Source organism: Sinohyriopsis cumingii, chromosome 7 (genome assembly GCF_028554795.1).
Source record: "Sinohyriopsis cumingii isolate HCF-2022 chromosome 7, ASM2855479v2, whole genome shotgun sequence".
In the NCBI taxonomy this organism is placed as follows: Eukaryota; Metazoa; Mollusca; class Bivalvia; order Unionida; family Unionidae; genus Sinohyriopsis; species Sinohyriopsis cumingii.
The window spans coordinates 58,721,837-58,742,218 of NC_142967.1; the positions used below are offsets into that span (position 1 = coordinate 58,721,837).

At 36.6% G+C, this 20,382-nt stretch overlaps 1 protein-coding gene across 2 annotated transcripts in view; it reads left to right on the forward strand.

Annotated features, from left to right (window-relative positions):
* Positions 1–20,382, forward strand: part of LOC149795334 (NACHT domain- and WD repeat-containing protein 1-like) — an 85,479-nt gene that overhangs the window by 40,254 nt on the left and 24,843 nt on the right. For both annotated transcript variants that reach the window (XM_089965105.1, XM_089965106.1), the window contains exons 10-19: positions 1,167–1,309; positions 3,351–3,453; positions 3,920–4,132; positions 4,707–5,037; positions 14,464–14,616; positions 15,289–15,438; positions 16,570–16,846; positions 17,644–17,800; positions 18,383–18,551; positions 20,127–20,285. In XM_089965105.1, coding sequence (XP_089821231.1) covers positions 1,167–1,309; positions 3,351–3,453; positions 3,920–4,132; positions 4,707–5,037; positions 14,464–14,616; positions 15,289–15,438; positions 16,570–16,846; positions 17,644–17,800; positions 18,383–18,551; positions 20,127–20,285 — 1,855 coding nt within the window. The remainder of the gene's footprint in view (positions 1–1,166; positions 1,310–3,350; positions 3,454–3,919; positions 4,133–4,706; positions 5,038–14,463; positions 14,617–15,288; positions 15,439–16,569; positions 16,847–17,643; positions 17,801–18,382; positions 18,552–20,126; positions 20,286–20,382) is intronic.

Consider the following 20,382-nt stretch of genomic DNA (forward strand, 5'->3'; position numbering starts at 1 on the left):
AAGATTTGTTTTGATTCCATGTGCACATCGATACAACATTAAAGAATTTTTTATTTTTTCTTAAATCCCGCAAAGTGTGTCATAATATTTATGATTGGTACTTTACGAGACAGCAACACAAATGCGTTATTTAGTGCCGAGGCAATTAGAGTAAAGTGCCTTGCCCAAGGACGCAACACAGGGGGCGCTGTACATATAGTATTAACTTCTGAAAGAATGACATATGTAAAGTACATTTGTGTGACTGTGTGATTAGGAATTTTAACGCAGTTTTAACAATGTTTCAGTCATATTGCTACGATGTCTGCAGTGTGACAGTTTATAGTGATGTCTAGCTGCAGTTCATGTAGTATGATGTCCCACCCAGTCACATTATTCTGACACCAGGCCGACCAGTCCTAACACTAACCTCTTAATGCTGAGCGTCTAGCGAAGCAGCTGTTAGTACCATTTTTGTAAGTCTTTGGTATGACTCGGCCGGGGTTCGAACCCACGACCTTCCACTTCCGAGGCGGACAAAAAAATCAGCCTGAATAAATCTAAAGTACACTGTCTTTGGCAGTTGTTAAAATAGTGAAAACATATTTTGCCAGAGTAGACAATACTGACTTCTGAAAGTACAATGAATGAATTTAAAAGGATATAAAATGTATTAAAAAAAAGCTTACCAGCTCCTTTTTTACAATCTACCTCTTAATTCCAGTAAGTTAAAACGACCACGCAGAAATAACAGTTTTTGATAGTTACACATCTGAAGTAAGGTCAAGCTGTATAAACTATAACCCCAATACACCCATCAATCATTCACCAAATTAAAGGGAATTAAAGGTTATTTTAATTATACCTAAAATATACATGTACTTTTTTCAAAAGCCAGTATAACCAGTCAGGAAAACCGGGGAAATTATTTTCTTTAAAAATCCAACCCCTATACAAAATGCGAAACTTTAGAGCGCAACCACACTAGTTAACCATAGCTAGTTCGATGGCAGGTTTTGAACCAGCACCCTTTCGGTTTTGAAGCGGCCACGGTAACCTTGGAGCCACAGCGACTCAATTGTTAATAAATAGGAAAGCATATATGCAGCTTTGGATGCTGCTGCTGCTGCTGATGATGATGATGATGATGGTGATGATGCTGATTATTATTATTATTATTATTGTAGACCATTGAGAAATACATTGACAGCACAGCCACCCTTCCCCTTGTTATTTATGGAGAATCTGGGTGTGGCAAGACCTCGATTATGGCCAAGGGGGCCCAGGTTGCTTATGATCATTTGAAAGGAAATGCTGTCGTGGTGCTAAGGTAAGTCTTTATTTTGTAGATCATATGTTGGTTCCTTCTATCACATTACTGGCTGAAGAAATTTGAGCTCTGAGGTGTTCCCAAGGACACATCGGAGCAACGACCCCAGGTTGGTCTGAGCCGGTATAGAACCGGCGACCCTTTGATAACGAGTCAGATGCCGCTCTACCAACTCAGTTACTGTTGCTCCTTTCTTTTAGAAAGAATGATTTACAAGTTTTTATCTTCAGATATCTAAGTTTGTCAGAAATAACTAAGGTAGCCCTTTCCTCACATGCATACAAGTATGTACGTATGTTGGTATGTACGTGATATATTTATGTATTGAACATTTATGTGCCAGCGTACCTATCTATATAGGAATTAATGCATGTCTGCATTGAAGATATATGCATTGTGTGCTCATTCACCACACCAATGTGTATGTAATTCTTGAATGTTTTCTAAAAGCGAAGAATGTGCTGTGCATTTTGTGAGATATTTTCTTATGCATGTATATTTTATCCGATATATAAATATTTGTTTGTATACACACATGAAACGAAAAGGACGAATGTGCGGGACGAATTTCAGATTGACATCAAGTTGGTTACTTACCCCTTATTCCCTACTTAATAAGATAAGTAATTAGTTACCGATTCAATAAGGAATAAACAACCAGTTACCGATTCAGTAAGGATTAAATAACCAGTTACCGGTTCAATGAGGAATATGTAATCAGTTACCGATTCAATAAGGAATAAGTAACCATTTACCGATTCAATAAGGAATAAATAACCAGTTACTGAATAAGTAACCAGTTACCGATTCAATAAGGAATAAGTAACCAGTTACTTATTCTAAATTCAACCATTTCAACATATATTTGGCTACCTATTCCTTATACAGTGAGATATTCATTCAATAAGTGATTGGCCATAACTTACTTATTACCGATGAAAGCTCTTTAGGGTATGCATTGGTGTTATTCTAACCCACATGGAGAAATATGAGTGTACTTTTGGTATCAACTATATAAAGCTGAATAGAGACATAATACGGAAGGGTTTATGATATAGTTTGGTATACATATTATTAATTTTAGACAGGATTACTTAGTTGTATTAGGGGCTTGGGTCATGTCTTGTATTGCATGGTGTGAACTCAGTATTCGGATTCGAAAAGCTTACTACTGACTCAAGCAAACGTGAAACCACAACAACAAAAAAAATCATGCAAGTGTGAAATTGGAGATTTGTCCTGTGTGGTTATAATGTGCTTAGATGAGAACTATTTCAAGTAATTACGAGCTTAGGAAGGCTTCGCTTTACAATATTTGAATCTTTAACTGGTTACTTATTCCTTATTGAATCGGGGATAAGGAATAAGTAATCAACTTGATTTCAGTGAATTTCGGTAAATTTAATGTGTTTCGTACTTGATAATTCGTGGTCACACATGATCATACACACATACACACACACTGTACATTTATGCAAATTTTATGTAAGTTCTCACCGTAATAATGTGACTACTTGATTGTTTAGGTTACCACGTTTGACCCTTACATTTTCAGCACCAGGTCTTTGTGGAGTTTATCTTCATAACTACCTATGGTACAGCTTCAATATATCATGAAATGAGTTGATTCTTAAGTGGACCATTTTTTGTCTATTGTAGTAAGATCCCCTATATAAAATGCTCACGTTTGAAAGCTTTCCATAAGATGCATGTAGTTTTCGAGACGTAGCCCGCGTAAAAAATCACGCTTTCTATCATCAGGCATAGTTAAGCTTCGTATCAATGTTACCATCACTTGGCGATTGTTACGTAGTCAGAAAATGTGTTTACGCGTGCTCCGTAACCTGGTCATGATGACATAGCAAATTCTGTTCCATTTTATCTTTGTTTGGAGATGGCATATAACACAGAAGATCTGAATAGCAAACTGCTAATCTACGCATACATATATAGTCTCTTCTGCATGATCTTTGATTTCACTATCGTATTGTGGTCGAATATGTGTCGATATCTACATGACATTAATAACTATCTCTATCAGATTTTTGGGGACAACTCCTGAAAGCACATCCGTGATGGCGCTCCTCAAAAGCGTTTCAACGCAAATCAAAAGAGTCTATGCAGTGTCAAGTCCAGTGCCTGAGGTAAGAAAATATGAGCATGAATTAAGAACGAAGGAGGCAATTTTCGACAACACACTCCCATATTATCTTTTGTATTAAAATATTCTCTTGTGTTGTAACTTGCAGAAATTGTTAATGTTTCTTCGCTATATCGCCTATGGATCTATGATCATATTTGTTTACTTTACTTTTCGTTCTCTGAAATGGACGGTAGCCAAACATATTAACTTCAAGGCAAATATAATTTAACACTTTATTTTAATGTGTAGTCATAATTTTATTTGTTTTCGTAATTGCCAAACATTTTGGCAGTATTATTATGATGAGATTAGTGTTGCTCGATGTTTTTTCTTCTGAACGATAGATCCACAATCAATAAGAGAGAGAGAGAGAGAGAGAGAGAGAGAGAGAGAGAGAGAGAGAGAGCTTTGATACAATTAAACCCCTCATTTCATGGTAGAGAAATGAAACAATTTGAATTTTTCAGTTGTTCGATGATTTAGTGAATGATTTCCACGAAACCTTGAAGTTTGCAAGTGCAAGTAAACCTTTAATTATTTTATTTGATTCACTGGACCAACTAGACACCGGAAACAACGCACATCAATTGGCATGGTTACCAGAGAAACTGCCAAACCATGTCAAGTTAATCGTTTCCACACTTCCAGAAGAAAGCAACGAATGTCTTCCTGTCATGCGGGTAATACACACAAGCAACTAATATAAAAAAGGAAGAAAATTAGTGATATTATCACGAACTTAATATTCTCAGATGTTACTCAGGCCGGCATTGTCTCTGCAAGTATTAGTGAAAAAAAGCTCAAGCCAAAGCTGCGATCAAATACACAACATCAGTAGCAAACATTAAAAAATAAGTGATCCATGTACATTTTAATGACCTATCATAAGCAAAATTGTTGCAATTATTTTCCTATCCACAAAATATCAAAACATAAATAAACGGAGATATAAATGAATGGAGATCCACGTATGAGTTACAACACTGTATACGATTAAACATGGACATTTTCTGTGATTTTAACTGAAAATATTCTTAGTTATGAAAATTCAAGTTTGTTTCTTACTTTAAGTCTTTCTCCCAAAAGGGAGATATAAATGAAGCTGCTATATTTATAATTTTTCCTAACATGTAGATGTTTAATTAATCATTGTATTAATCAACTTGAATGGATTAGTTTGGTTTGGTAGTGCACATCCTAAAATTTCCTGATTGTGTAGTCCTGCTTTTTTACTTTCATAACATTGATGACTAGACCCGAATGAGTGACACAACAAAATTCCACAAAGTTCCAACTCTACCGGACAGTGATGTCAGCGGGATCATAGACAAGTGGCTGTCAATGAACAAAAGAACATTGACAAAGGAACAGCTAATTTTTCTCAAGGAGGCGTGCCTCAAATGTCCTTTAGCCCTTTTCCTGAAGCTTTCTTTTGACGAAGCACTTCGCTGGAAGTCTTTCACAAAGAAAGATGAACTTGTTTTGCAGTCTTCTATCAGAGAGAGCATAAATGCACTCTTCCAGCGTTTGGAGGTATTGCATGGGAAGATATTTGTCTCTAAATCGCTTGGATACCTTACAGTAGGTACGGAAACAAGTATCTATAATGCATTAATTGTGTAATTCATACATACGTGATGATATTTTCAGTACCAACTGCATCTACATTCGATACAAGACAGTCGTAATTATTATAAGATTATATAGCTTAAAACATTGATGCTGTTGAGAGAGAGAGAGAGAGAGAGAGAGAGAGAGAGAGAGAAAGAGACATACACACACATAAATACGTATATATATATATATATATATATATATATATATATATATCTGTCTGTCTGTGTGTGTGTGTGAGAGAGAGAGAGAGAGAGAGAGAGAGAGAGAGAGAGATCCTTAAATTGTATTAGTTGTTGGCAAACATTTGTATTTTTACCCGACAATTACGTTGCGGGTATATATTTGGGAAATTTAATATCAAAATATTTGATGAAGATAGTGAAAACGGACAATAGAGAAGACATTGAAATACTTAATAATTTGCTGTACCGCAAATGTATCCTCATCTATTCCGGATTTGCTTTTGGTTAGTGTTATTATTATCCTTCCCCGATGAACCGGTTTCCTCTCAAACTAATTGTTTGTTGTTCGCTCTATATAACGATACTACAGACATTCAAACAACAGCAGTATTTTATTTCATTTTTGGCTGTTTTCAAAAATCAATAATTGAAGATAAAGCTGAATCTAAAATATACAATGCCTTATTAGCATTCATGTCCGTTAAAGTCTCTTGGCGAAGTTTTATTTGACCGGGTCCACAAATAAACGTTGAAGAACGTTAACAAAAAGTAGCACTAGGGCTCTTAAGTGCAGAGGTGTCTGCCTTGGAATATACAAACTCTGCGGCAGAACTTGTCATTACGGATATTGTAAAAGACATACGATGGTGTTGTGTTATAGTCCATTTTGCACGGCCGTGTCTTAAACGTGGCATCGGAGTCAAGTGATACAATCTGCTTTGTCGACCCTATAGATCTATCTGTTCGTTGATATTATCAGTCGCGAGAAAACAAACCGACAGTAGGCCTACAAACATCTGTGGCCGAACAATCACCTGTGACTGCAAAGACTAATACCCACCTCCAATAAATGAGAAATAAATGAAATACTAACTAGGACTGAAGCAATTGCAGTTTCTGCTCCTGGTAAAATACAAAAATTTAAACAAGTCATTGACGAATTTCTTAATTAGAGTCACCTCCCCCTCCCCCTTATATAACGATGCCTACCATCCCTCAGCTAAAGCATATATCTCGACAGCTATGACTATACTTTATAAGTCGTATGCCAGAGGCTGACATACTTGAATTATTTAAGACTCATATTTCTCCTGAATCGACCACCATCGGTTGTCACTTCCACTGTAGCAGCAACAACAACAGGAACAGTACGACATCTTAAACAATTTGCACGAATACCAAGAGGTGCAAGAAACAATGAGATCCTTTCAATACTAGACGAGTATGAACAAAACCGTCATCGTCGTTGTAGTGAGGATGAACAAAAACGTTGCTACTGAAGCGGCTGAGTATGTTCATGCTAAAGCATAACAATCACAAGTACACAAATTCGTATTTCAAGCGCGAGTGGTCAGTTAAAAATCACGTGGCTGTTATCTCAGTTACAAGCCCCGTAAAGACGCTCGACAACTATAAACAAATATGATTCCTGGAATTGTAGTGGTGTTACAAAACTTTGGCTACTCTGGCATTAAAGCAGATATTTTCCTAAGCGCGCATTTGGTTATGACGCTTGACAAAGATGAATTTAAAACTACTATACCGTGGATTCACAACGGTACCCGCGTAATTCGGAACCGCAAAGACAACAACGCCATGAATGACGAAATTGACAAAGACATTGAAAAGAATATCAAAACGCTGGAGAAATAGAGAAATGCAAGATCGGAGTAAACCCTCGAAAGATGTGGATAAGTACATCTCTCACCGTATCAACCATTTCGTGGAACCAGTTGCATATCAACACCAGCGTGGTTCTCTCCTAGGTCAGTGATAAACGTAAATAATTTGACAATCGTTGTTGTGAATGGGCAATGTTGTCAGTGTTATATCTAGCTAGTGATCACGAGACATGCCTAAAAAATAGCGGCAGCACTTGGGTGAACACATATTTGGTGATATAGAATTTTCAGTACAGGTTACAAAAGCCACACTGACAAAATTTGAGACACTTAACCCAGGTGCCGCTAATAATGTGTTTACTTAGGAGAAAGGGTTTTATCCAATTGCACTATCCCGACATGGACAACATGGGAGCATCCATATTGGCTTGTTGCTGCTGAGTGAAATGAAAGAATTTGACTCGGTATCACACTACGCATGGATAAAGAATCTTGCCTGGTTGTTTAACTAACACAGCAAGCACACACGTAATAAATATCATTGCAGACGCTGCATACAAAACTCCGCAACTGCTCAACAGCCATGACTTTTAGTGTGGAGGGACTAGTAAAAAGTCGCTGCGGACAATATTGCCAGAACCTGGTAAAAACATTATCAAATTTACTGCAGTGCAACGAAAGATGAAAGCCCTTTATATCATCTATGCGGATGTTGAATGTCTTAACGTTTCAGTCGCAGACGTTAATGCGTCCAGCTCTGCTTTAAAGACACGAATGCGTCCAGTTCGACCAGACAGTACAAGTCTCTGAACAAATCCCATGCGGGTTCTGTTATGTTGCAGATCGCTGTGATGGAAAAACAGAGCAACCAGTCTTTTATCGCAGCCAGAATGCTAGCGCTCTAAACACAGTTGAGGTGTTACTTAGGTCGATCGAAATTACGCCAAAATGGATTCGACAACATATATATTTGGCAGCAGTCATGATTATGACGGATGATAACATATCTGAGTTCTCCGCAGCCAATCATTGCTGATCTGTGAAAAAGCTCTTACCGAGACCGCTTTACCGTTCAACGATGCCAAAGTACTTGACCATTGTCATATCATTAGCGCGTACAAACGCACTCAACTGATGTAATTTGCAGTTGAGAATTTACTCAGTAAAACAAAAATCCCTGTAGTGCTTCATAACCCTCGTGAGTGGGATGGCCACTGTAAGCAGTAGCCACGGCATCATACTCACCAATAAGCCTGACAACGCGGGAAGTTGTAATCAATAGCGGATACTGTCCAACCAAAACAGATTTGATGGCGAGAAAGGGTGTGTATCATGAGTGAACATGAGTGACTAAAACAAATTTGCTGGAACTCAGTTGGCAACTATCGAAGCGTTTTTTTCATCGCTGTCACGCGAAGGTTATTCAGAAAAAGATTACGAACACGCAAAGAAAGTTTGGTCAGCATTTGAATGGAAAACCCTTGGGGATTATCACGATCTATATATGCGCACCTATGTAGTGTTGCTTGCTGATGTGTTTGAGAAATTATGTAACACTGCCATGCACGTGTGGAAGCTCGATTCTGTACATTACGTTTCATCACCGGGTATGGGTTGGGATGCATTGTTGTCCGAAACCAAAACTGACCTAGAATTGCTTATTGACATTGACCAGCATATGTTCAGTGACCAATCATATCGTGGCGGAATGTCAATGTAAAGTCACAGATACGCTCGTAGCAACAACCCAAACGTGGAAGTGTATGATGATACTACTCTTAACAGTTACATATATTATATCTACGACCAAATAACTTTTATCGATAGGCAATGATGCAACCGTTGTCCTACAAAGACACGTGCACGATCATAACATCGATATCGATCACATATACTTCTCTGCAGTTGATATGGAATACCTCGAACATGTTCAAGATACACACAACGATTTGCCGCTTGCGTAGTTCTTCAGGGTAATATTCTGTTGGAGTTTTCTCCAACCGTGGAACCAGATGATTCTATATCGATTATACCCGTAACACCAGTATATCTTCTATGCTATATTAAATAGTTGACACATATTCATTTTTCCCTTGTGGATAAAGACAGGCGCGTTGTGGATCTGCGGAGTTGTACATTAGATATCAAAATGGCATTTAAAAATAAGCATGACAATTGTGCACGGACGTGTGAAACCCGTGCGCGTAGTTAACGCAAGAAAGCCCGTGTACATGATATAATATAGAACTTGCCTCGGTGATGTTGTTTGTGGATTATTTACAAGTGCACCGAAAGTACTCAAGGCTCTAACGTCGCGTGGAACACCAATCGCCAAACAAGTCGCAATGCGAGTCAAACGAGTTGCTGCGAATCGGATGAAACAACTGGGATTACAGGAAGTTCAAACGCTTTGAGATCGACTTCGGTGATTAGTGACTCGAGCACCACCAAAAGCTGTTACGTTGCCATCAATATAAACTATGCCACCTGCATTAAGTAATGTCATTAATTGTCATTGGAAATCTTACAATGGAGAGTGTATTTGGATGGCAAACCGTCAACCAAAGGTATTAGACGAAACTAATAATGTATAAAGAATGGCTCATGTCGAATAGATATCTGATCCAGCATTTGATATGGGTGTCTCTGTGTTGGTGAATCGAAGTAAAAGAGATATTACTCATACCCAGCTAGAGATCCCAATCAATTAAAAATAGAACTTCAAGTGCAGAACGCGTCTAGGTTTTTCCTTCTGTGCTAGACATTCTTGGAAGTTGAGAGAAAACTGGTACAAAACGACGTTGGCCTTACCGATTATCCTGCCAATTCCACAGCTGTATTTATAATAATGGCATTTTGGTGTTGTTTAACAGTGCACGTTATTCCATCGATGGAAAGGAAATCGAACAATTCTTGACAACGTTGATGTTGCCACGACGATTATTGGACTTGCTAGATATAGCGACTATTGCACGAGAATAGCTGGTCCAACTATGATGTTTATCAAGAATACAGTTAATAATGTCAATTCTCAACTGTAGTCAATTAGGCGACCCCAAAACTTTGCACACAACGCTGACGCAGATGTGCAGCCTGTTGTTGTTGGCGTTAACGGCACTTTCAATCGTGGATTTGCTCAGCGCAAAGGACAGCTTCGCGGAAGCTCATTGCGGATTTCGTTTGCAGTTCCCCTCAGTCACATATTTGGTTTTTATAAAGATGTTGGCAAGGTTATATTTGGAGCCAAATATACAGTCACATTAACCGGCAAAAACAACTACAGTGTTGCAATTTAGCGTGGTGCGGCTGCTGTTGATAGTGCAATTGTATTAGAAATGTAAAGCATCGTGGATACCTGTGTTATCCCCTTCAGTTTTTAGAGAATCACATCTGAGGTTTCGTTGCCGTTAAACGGTCATCAAGAACCTTCAGAAGAAATTCGGTTTAACTTTGAAGTCAATCATATACGGCACGTACATATCTCAATCTGTTGTCGTACATCGTCCGGCATCAAAACATTGACACTGGTTTACAAATTTCCCTGAATGATTTTATGACACTGAACCCAATTTATTACTTTTCATCTGAACACCAGTAGTTGTTCAGACAATTCCTCGCTGACATGGATTTAATGATCGGGTATGTGCGGCTTGTGCTAATTGCAGATGCTATGCTCTAGTACGTTCAGACAAAAAACATTAATCAAAGGAGAGAAACCAATTAAAACGGCAACCTCAGAAATGGGCCGACTTATGACTTCTCTTATTGAAAATTGTTTTGATAGATCTCAAAGTTGCATCTTAAATGTGCGATAGTCTGCATCACACTTGCTTATACTAACCGGAACTAAAGGTACGTTAACCGGAACTAAAGGTGCGTTAACCGGAACTAAAGGTACGTTAACTGGAACTAAAGGTACATTAACCGGAACTAAAGGTACGTGGTGTCGAAATTATTTTGGGATAAATGATCAGCTGCATCTTGATGGTGATTATGTACCACCAACATCATTTGTTGTCAGGCCGGACAGTGATGTTTATAATTTGTACATAGTTCCATTGTTAGCATCGTTAGTCACAGGTGACGAAATTCAGTTTGAAGCACTCAAAGTTTATCCTGCCGTTTACTTAACCGTCTTTGGTGTTTGTGTTTAAGATTGGATTTCTGTCATTATCAAATACGTAATGGATTCTGACCGCGGTGATGAGGTTCCGGAATTTACCGACAGAGTGTTGGATCAGCTGGCACATCGATAATAATTTCGTTCTATTTGTCGATTACGTCAAGGTGTTTATCTGACAGTTAAATGGATAAAAAAAATTCAAAGACAAGTTGATATAATAATATTTAAGAACTCCTGTGACATATGTTCGGTTGCTTATAATATGTAGCAGTCAATCTCTTTGATATACTGGCAAATACAACGGAACGAATAACATTTATTTGTGTATTCAGTATACTAATTTATTATATATTTGCATAGTTGTGAGTAATTGTGAAATAAAGTGCTGCTTGGTTAAAATTTTGGAAGAGATTTACGAGGAAAAGGCAATCGTTTTTTCCCTGGGAAACAAGAAACAGTTGTGTTTTAACAGCAAGGATGTTACTTTCAGGTCTACGGTAATTTAATATTTGGACCGGTACGGAAATTGAACATTACGCTTAGGACGGTGAAATCTTTTTTCAGAATCGAACATGATAGAGACAAATACAATTACACTTAATGACACACTTTTTCGAATTTGGAACAACAGCGGAAATTCCAGGGTAAGATTCTGTATTCAGTACATATTATTAGAACTTGGGATGTGCCGTAGAGATTACGATTCTGTATGCATAGACCAGTCGCAATTTTCCAGGAATGGAACTGGACAATTTTTATAAAATTTATTGAAAACAAGGAACGCACTCAGTCACATTGCGCTGTATCATATTATTCAGAATGTTACTAGTACAGATAGAGGGAGAGACATATATATTAGAATTGAAAAATAATATAGATAGCCATATTTTCTTACTATAAAATCCACACTTTAAAATGCCTCTCGCAACTTATTTATTTACTCATACATAACGAAGAGTGAATATTTGGCAGTCCTTCCTCTTCTATGACAGTTTTATTTGAAACAAAATTTAACTGATTAAGACAAAAAGCCATAATGATCACCTAACATCTCCTCTACTTATCGTTTCTGGGGAAATGGTGTCCTAAACAAGTCAATACATGGGTAAAGGGAATACAAGACTACGTTGATGATGAAAATGCACAAATTATTGCCAGCACATAATTGAATCTGATTCCTGTAATTTCATATTATTAAAATGGGTGTTGTTATTTCTCGTTTTCTTATGTAGACACATAAACATTCATTTCCTGGTAGATGACTATCGTACACTTCGATTACGTTGAATCTAACACCTTCGGATTTTCGATGAGGTAGTTTATTGTTTGGCATAGACCACATGATTGATGCACGTACTCTGTTTGAAAAGGCAATACAGTTCCAGGCATTCCTGGTAAAACCACATAAGTCACAGGCAATGCTTGGCAATGACTTCAGTCCTGGTCATCAGTTTGAGCCCGATTTGAAAATCTGTGGGAGCTGTAGTCGTTAAAGATGACCCTGGCCGGTATTGTATCCACTGAGATTCATACAATATCATCGTGGGGTGTCTCAGCAGACAGATCGAGCTCAAATTTAGGGTATTCATACGAATCTTGGTGCATGAATTGTCCTTTTTAGATTTAGTAACAAAAGTGTCAAATTTTTTCACCTTTCTTCGTCGCTTCCTCTTGCCGTATCAAGGGTTGTCTTGGTGATTTATCACACATGTTCTTGATACTTCATTGTTGCCAGATCATCAACTTCTTATATATTATTTTTTATTGTATTTCACGTGGTCTGGGCAAATACATTGGAGTAAAGTTGAGAATGATGATGATGTACAAACGATTTATCAACGCAGTGTTACGCAACGAGTTCGATACGTAGATTGCAACTAAGACGACAATAGAATGTATGTATGCCATCCAGATCAGTTATCGATACGGTATTTTGTCTTGGGATCAAATATTACATTGTGTTACGAAACTATGATCACAAACTAAGCTAGAGAGATAAGCAAAGTCAACAAGCTTTGTAAAACTTAACAAAGAATTTAGTTATCAAAGTCATAAATGAAAATGTGAGAGGAACTTAAAGTATTATGACGTGACTCCAGAATAATCTTTATAAAGTTCTTCGTAAGTCCTAAATGAATGAAAAGTTATGTATATGTTTTAAAACCGAAATGTACCGGTCCTCCAAGAATCTTGACGTTGTCAAGATGGATTTCTCTAGAACTCCTTCGAAATATTTCACAAAAGTTCCAAAATGATATTATATTCCAAATAATGAGCACTTTCTATTTCCACTGAACAGTCCAAAAAAATATTTTCCTTTCGAATAATATATTGATATCTAAGTACAACTTAAAACACGTCTGCAGAGTTACAACAGGAATATAAGAAACGAGGATGACTAAAAAATTGGAATGACTATGATTGCTCAGTTAGCTCTTTATATACATCGTCTATTGCGATTATATTTCGCAATTTATCTCACGTGATGGATCTTGCTACTCATTGCTCGGCGAATTTTCCTATTCATGTCACCTAGCCCAACCAATGGAAAATTACTGAATTCTTCTAGAAGAGTCAAAACCTCATCGATAAATGAGAAATTAAGCCAACGGCGCCATTAAGTCTTATTAATATGATTATTATTATTAATAACTGTCATTACATACATAAGCATCTATTTATAGATCCTATGTAATACTTTGCTCAGGGCACGCAGGCAAAATTTAATCAAGATATTCTGCACAATTTACAGCCATGAATAACAATTACAGATATTAGATTATAGACAGTAGATAAAATGATGTATCAGGAGTTACCAAAAATATAGATATACATAAGAATTGCTACAAAAAAAGTCGACAATATTCCGTACATATTGCTCTACAAAACATTTATCATTCAGATACGTTATAGCGACTGTCACTGTGCATGTTGCCAATGCAAACAACTTCACCTTATAGCAGTCGCTCTATCAGAAATGCATAATAACGGCAAAGCGGTACGCATGTTCCAATCCCAAGAGAACCATGCCATCCCAAACATTATGGTAAAATCTCATACGCCCAATACAGTCCCAAATGTAATATTAAACATCCATCGCCGTTTCCCCTAAAGATATCTATGTAATGTTTATTCCCTTTAAGGCCTATGTTGTCTGCAGTTATACTAACACAAAAAGACACATTATGTTACAGCATAAAGAAGATTGTAGGTTAAAAATTATTCACATTAATTATTGATTTTCTTCTCACCAACCAATTAAGAGAATAACTGTTATTGTATTACATGTCTTTGGTTAAATGCAATAATTTTATTGTATGGACATTCATAAACCACGTAACTATAAAAACAAAAACAGTAGGTTTCGCCCTTTTAGTTCAAGGAATGATCTGTCTCTTTTAATGAAATTCACAGATTTAGATTCCACTGTGTAATGTCGCCCTGGTTAACCTCGTTCTTTATTTTAGCACGTATGGGTATCACAGAATCGGAACTGGAAGACATATTATCATGCGACGATGACGTTCTCAATGACGTCTACCAGTACTGGACACCACCTGTACGTCGTCTGCCTCCTCTCCTACTAGTCCGCCTCAAGACTGATCTTGAACAATACCTGGGTATATTCTTATTTCTTTGTGCCTTTTGCATAGCCAACGGTATCTACGTAATTGTGAAATCACATGTGTCATAATCGTTGCTTGCGACACACGTATGCTTAATTCTTTCATTTAAATTTCTATATATGATTTTGGAACATTTCAGCCCTTCAATTAGACTAAAAATAAATATCTAAGTACTTATGTAATGGTGACGTGTGCAAATAGACTTCTGTGTAAGTTGCAATGGTCATGGAAGACAACATTATACAGGTGTGCATTTGTTCATTTATACACCTAATTTTAAGTCGATAGATTTTATATTATTATTACGAAAGTGAAAATAAATAGTCACGACGGTGAAATATGATGAATTATCACAAGCAGATGACGTTGTATCATCCAACTAAAAAGCTTTATTTTTTATCACAAGGGTCATGTAGTAAGGGATCTTACCCCCTGCATCTAAAACTAAAGCTTAATATTTTGATTTTTGCTCTCATTAGTGTCTTTTAGTTTAAGTTAGATAGGGATATTTGATATAAATTATCTTTGCTTGGCAAAATCCGTTTTCTGTATTCCTAACGATTTTGAGCCGTTATTTCTTATGTATCATACTGATAAAAATATTAGTGGACTATAATCTTTGAAAGTTGCATGTGGCTATTCAGAAAAAATTCTCTGTACATACAGTTGACCGGGACGCTGATGGAGCGCGGGTTCTCTTCTGGTATCACAGGCAATTCACTGAGGCCGCACATGAGAGGTACGCCTCAGACAAACAGATCCAGTGTCAGCTGCACGCTGCCTTGGCAGACTTCTTTGCAGGAACATGGGCAAATGGTACATATATATTACCACGTTTGCACAGATGCTTTTAAACGTCAGAAGAACAACAGCATAAAACGACAATCAAGAAATAACTACATATTGAAGTGAAAGATTCGCATGGGTTAATAGGTTGTATTCATCTCATCAAAATCCAACGTGCAAACCACGTAATACATATATCTCGTTATAAATCGGCTTCATGATTTGTATATAAAACACATATACTATATAGGCTAAAGCTAATTTATATTTTGACCATAGAGAAAATTTACAACCTAGTAAACGTGAGTACATATATATGATTAAAGGGAAAATTCGGCATTCAAACTTGTTTTTACACTATTCATCGTTGAATTCAAACGTGCGTGTCCAGTCAGTCTCTGAGCGTTATATGCAGAAACAGTGTAGACATTATAGCCTGAACTGAGGAGCCAGTCGCTCTCAAGTTGCAATAAATAAAAAGAACTCTGTTAATTGAGGAAAATATATCTAGCCACGTTATTCCCCTAAAATAAACATGTAATTGTGAATTTAAACCGCCCGCTATTCCTAGCATCATTACACCGCGTTGGTGGCCTAAGGGGTTAAAGCATCCGCCTCGGATGATGGAGGCCGCGGGTTCAAACCCGGCCGAGTCATACAAAAGACTTTAAAAAATGGTACTAGCAGGTGCCTTGCTTGGCGCTCAACATTAAAAGGTTAGTGTTAGTTGGCCTGTTATCAGGATAATGTGACTGGTTGGACATGTCTCAGTGCTAGACATCACCATAAACTGTCACACTGCAGACATCATAGCGATATCACTGAAAAAATTGTTAAAAGCTACGTTAAAAGATCATAATCACGCACACGTAGCGTCATTAAACTCAACCAAGATAAGTTTCTTAAACTGAGCTCAGGAAGGAAGTGTCTTTCAAAAGTCTTTCCAGCATGCCACAAAAGTAAAAACATTATTATGGACATCAAATCTTGTGCCAGATAGGAGAATATTTCCAAAGTAAAATCGGACTTATTATGCCTGAGAAAAACATTAACGAATTTGTCTTGTGGACAATTTATCAGAAAAGTTTTAAAGTGGGTCCTGGCATTAAATAGTATGAGCTCCTTACTAAAATTATTGTATATATTTCAATTCGATTGCAGGAAAGAAGAAATCTTTCAAGATTAAGGACAAGACATCTGAAGAAGACAGATATGTTAGTCAACAGCCTCTGACATTTGAGAAGGACGATGAAGGTAATACAAGTGAAAAAGAGAAACGGGTTAGTCATCAGCCGCTCAAATCTACGAACTTCAATCTCCGGAAATTAAACAATCTTCCCTACCACCGAATCAAAGCAGAACAAACAGGTCTTCTAAAGGAAGAATCTCTTGCCAACTTTGATTTCCTCTTAAGCAAGCTACAAGCAACAGGCTTCTGGTTCGTATAAACGATATGGTCGAAGCAGGTTACCTAAGTGTGTATTATGCTATGAGTTTACTTAAGGTTAATAGCAGAAAATATATTTAGTATCTTTCTTCTATGTTTGCCTCATTTACGTATACAAAATGTTATATTAGTAATCTATGCATGTATAATGTGTTTCTTTTCAGCGATCTCTGACCATACAATTTCGTCTATTTCTCACACAATGAATGAAGCTATTAGCTTTGCTATATTTCATGAAGCTAGCAACTGATTTTTTCTAAACATCGCGATCAATCGATGCTCAATTTTGGCATTATGAATCTTGTTCTAGTTTGGCCGATCTTTTTTAAAAATAAATTGTTCAAATATTTTATATCCGTGGATTTTCTTTGAGTAAGTAACTTATCATGAGAGACGTAACGAGGAATGTGAGTCAAAATTTTCATCTCATCTAAAGTTGAGTTTTGACACTTTAGCAAATTCTTGCAACATGAATTCACGTAGATGCTAAATTTCGAGCTTGATTTATCACAATATCGGGTTTTGTTACAATGATTCAAATTCTGTTTACATAACTAATATCATCAGAGATATCCTCTTAGATGAATAAAATTCTTCATTTTATTCTGCACTACGAGAAACAAAAACAAGCAAGCCGTATTGCATAAGTGATGCTTTGTGTTTCAGTGTCATAAACTAATTCCATTTTTCTCATTGAATTAAACAACTGTGATTTAAAGGTATTCAGTGCTTCCAGACTGAAAGAATATTTATTTTTTAATTAGTTTCTGATTTTCCTTAATTCACAGGGATTTAAACGATGATTTCTTACTAGCGAAGACGTTACTTCCAAGGGATGAAACAATAGAAGTGATACACGACACTTTACAGATCTCGCAGAAAGCCCTTATTTATGACCCTTGTCAGCTGGCGTCACAGATGTTGTGCAGAATTGAGAAGAACCCAGTAAGTTATGCGAGTAATTTTTTCTGTCTCATGAAAATTATTGGCTGATGATGACTTTTACCATATCGTCTTCTTCCATTCCTTCTTGAGTTTCGTGGTTTATTATCCTGTTTCTCTCCCATGTTTTCAGTCAGTTCTTTGGTTGCGACTTTCAAGGAATCCTTATCTTCGATTTCTTTTATGTTCCTCTTGTATGGTCATGTTTTTATTATATGACCCTTTTTATAATTGATTCCATTTTCCAATATTTCCTACCTTCACTCTACTCCCTTCAATTTATGTTGACATTTTGCTGTCTATTCCGTTACAGCTACTCTTCTTAGCGTTTTTCTTCCCTATCATAGTCTTTATCCTTTCCTGCTATCATGTAAAGGATACCATTTTTTCCCCTCCCAATGTTTAATCTCCCTCACTTCTTACCTCCCTCCATTTAATTTGATTTTGTTTCTTATATCAGTTCATTATGTTGGCTTTTAATCATTTTTAAGTATTGTCCTACCTATTTTGATGTTTCTTCTTACACCATGATTATTTTAGTTTTACTCATTATCGCTCTTTACTGATGTTCCAATTGTTTTGTAGACAACCACGGAGTTCCTCAGGCAGTGTGAGGCCTGTAGATATCCATACCTTATACCGGACAAAAAAATACTTTTAGGGCCCGGAGGTCAACTTGTGCTCTCATTGACTGCACATAAAGGCGATATCCATTCAGTGGATATCACAGCTGATGGAAAACTTGTTGTAACAGGTTATTCAACATTCCTACTTATTTCTCTTTCTATTCCTTCTTCATTTTCTTACAATCATACTCAGAGATCCAGCGAACATACTTACACGATCAGAATCCCACCTCACCTCTAAATTTCAATCATGGACAATCCTATATTGGTAATGATGTCAAAGCTGATCCTATTTCAAATATATTAACGTTTCTTTTCTCTATATTTTATAGAGAAGTTGTACAGTGTTAAGCAAAGCAGCATATTAATTATACATCTTTACGTACACGCAAGTAGGGTCGTCTCGAATGACACAAAATTTGTTCCGAGAAATAAATATTTCCCAGATTAATTTGTAAAGTGAATCTGGTTATTTTCTTATTACAACATGTAGATGGAAAGTGCATACCATCTGTACCTTCTGAATATTTTTGTTTCTATTTTATTATTATTTTATTGCAGAAATAAAGACAGCAATTGGTCGAGAACGCATGATATGGCAATGGTCACTGTTACAATTTGTTTCTTATAATAATAATAATTATTATTATTATTATTATTATTATTATTATTATTATTATTATTACTACTACTACTACTATACTACTACTGATCACATTTCTTCTGCTTTCCTGTTCCTTTCTTCAACCTCATTTTCATCATTATTTTCTTCGTTTTTGCTCATCTGTAGATAAAGAGTGAGGAACAATCTTAACTGTCGGTCTTTTGAACACAGTAGTAATAGGTTACTGCATTTGTCTGGGAAAACATTAACGAGTTTTTCGGATGGAATACTGCACGACCTTGGGAGTATATTTATCTGACAAAACGAGTTCATATTTTCCCATACAAATGTAGTAAGCTTGTTATTATATCTCATTTTCTTTTTTTACCTAATGCTTAATTATATTAACAAAATACACTTCAAGAAACAAAGTAAGTGAATATATGCTGTATTCCAAACTAAATATACAAACGCAGATTCATCAATATACAACGACACCATTATTACTGCGCACATAACTCCGCCCAGCTAAATTTGAACTTAGTCGCGCGCTACACATAACTTTCGAAAGAAAATGACGTGTCTAATTAAAATTGAAATTTGGAGTCATTTTGTGAATGAATGCGCATTGCAACAACTATTCCATTTGATCTGGAATGAATACATTTTGGTATTTGTTTTCGATTCTACGAAATTTCGTGATTATGGGCTGGACTTATATGTGACAGTTTCACATGAAATACATCGGATTGAAGAAGCGATGGAGAAGCGTGTTGACATCTGCAAATGTGTTTCTGTTTCTGTCATTGAATGTTTGAATTCTTAATGTGGGGGAAAATATGAAGTCTTTCATTTACAATTATCAAAAAGACGCTATATAATTCAGTGCTTATTTCATTTTGAGTGCAGTAAGGAGGATGTAATTGCACTTGAAATATAGTCGAAATTACAGTACAATTTCGAAATGTGTAATCAATATTGAGAACCTATGACATGGCCATGTAATTCGGATTTGCAGAACGAAGAAAGTACATTTGATCCAGAAGTATCACATTTATGTTCTTCAACTTCTTTATTTTTTATTTATTTATTTATTAAGCTGGAGACGATGAGTCCCTCTGTCTTTGGGATACGGTTCATCGAAGGTATATTCGGAAGATTAAATGCAAAGGTGTAGCGAGTGCCCGTTTCTGCTGTGGGGATAAATATCTGGTCTGTGAGGAGGAGAAAACGTTTACCGTTAGAGAGGTTCAAAGAGGTAAGAATACATCCTGCGTATAGACTATTTTCTGGAGAAGTATTCTTGCAAAGATACACATACACGCTGAGGTGTTCCAGAATACGTTGTTGTGTCT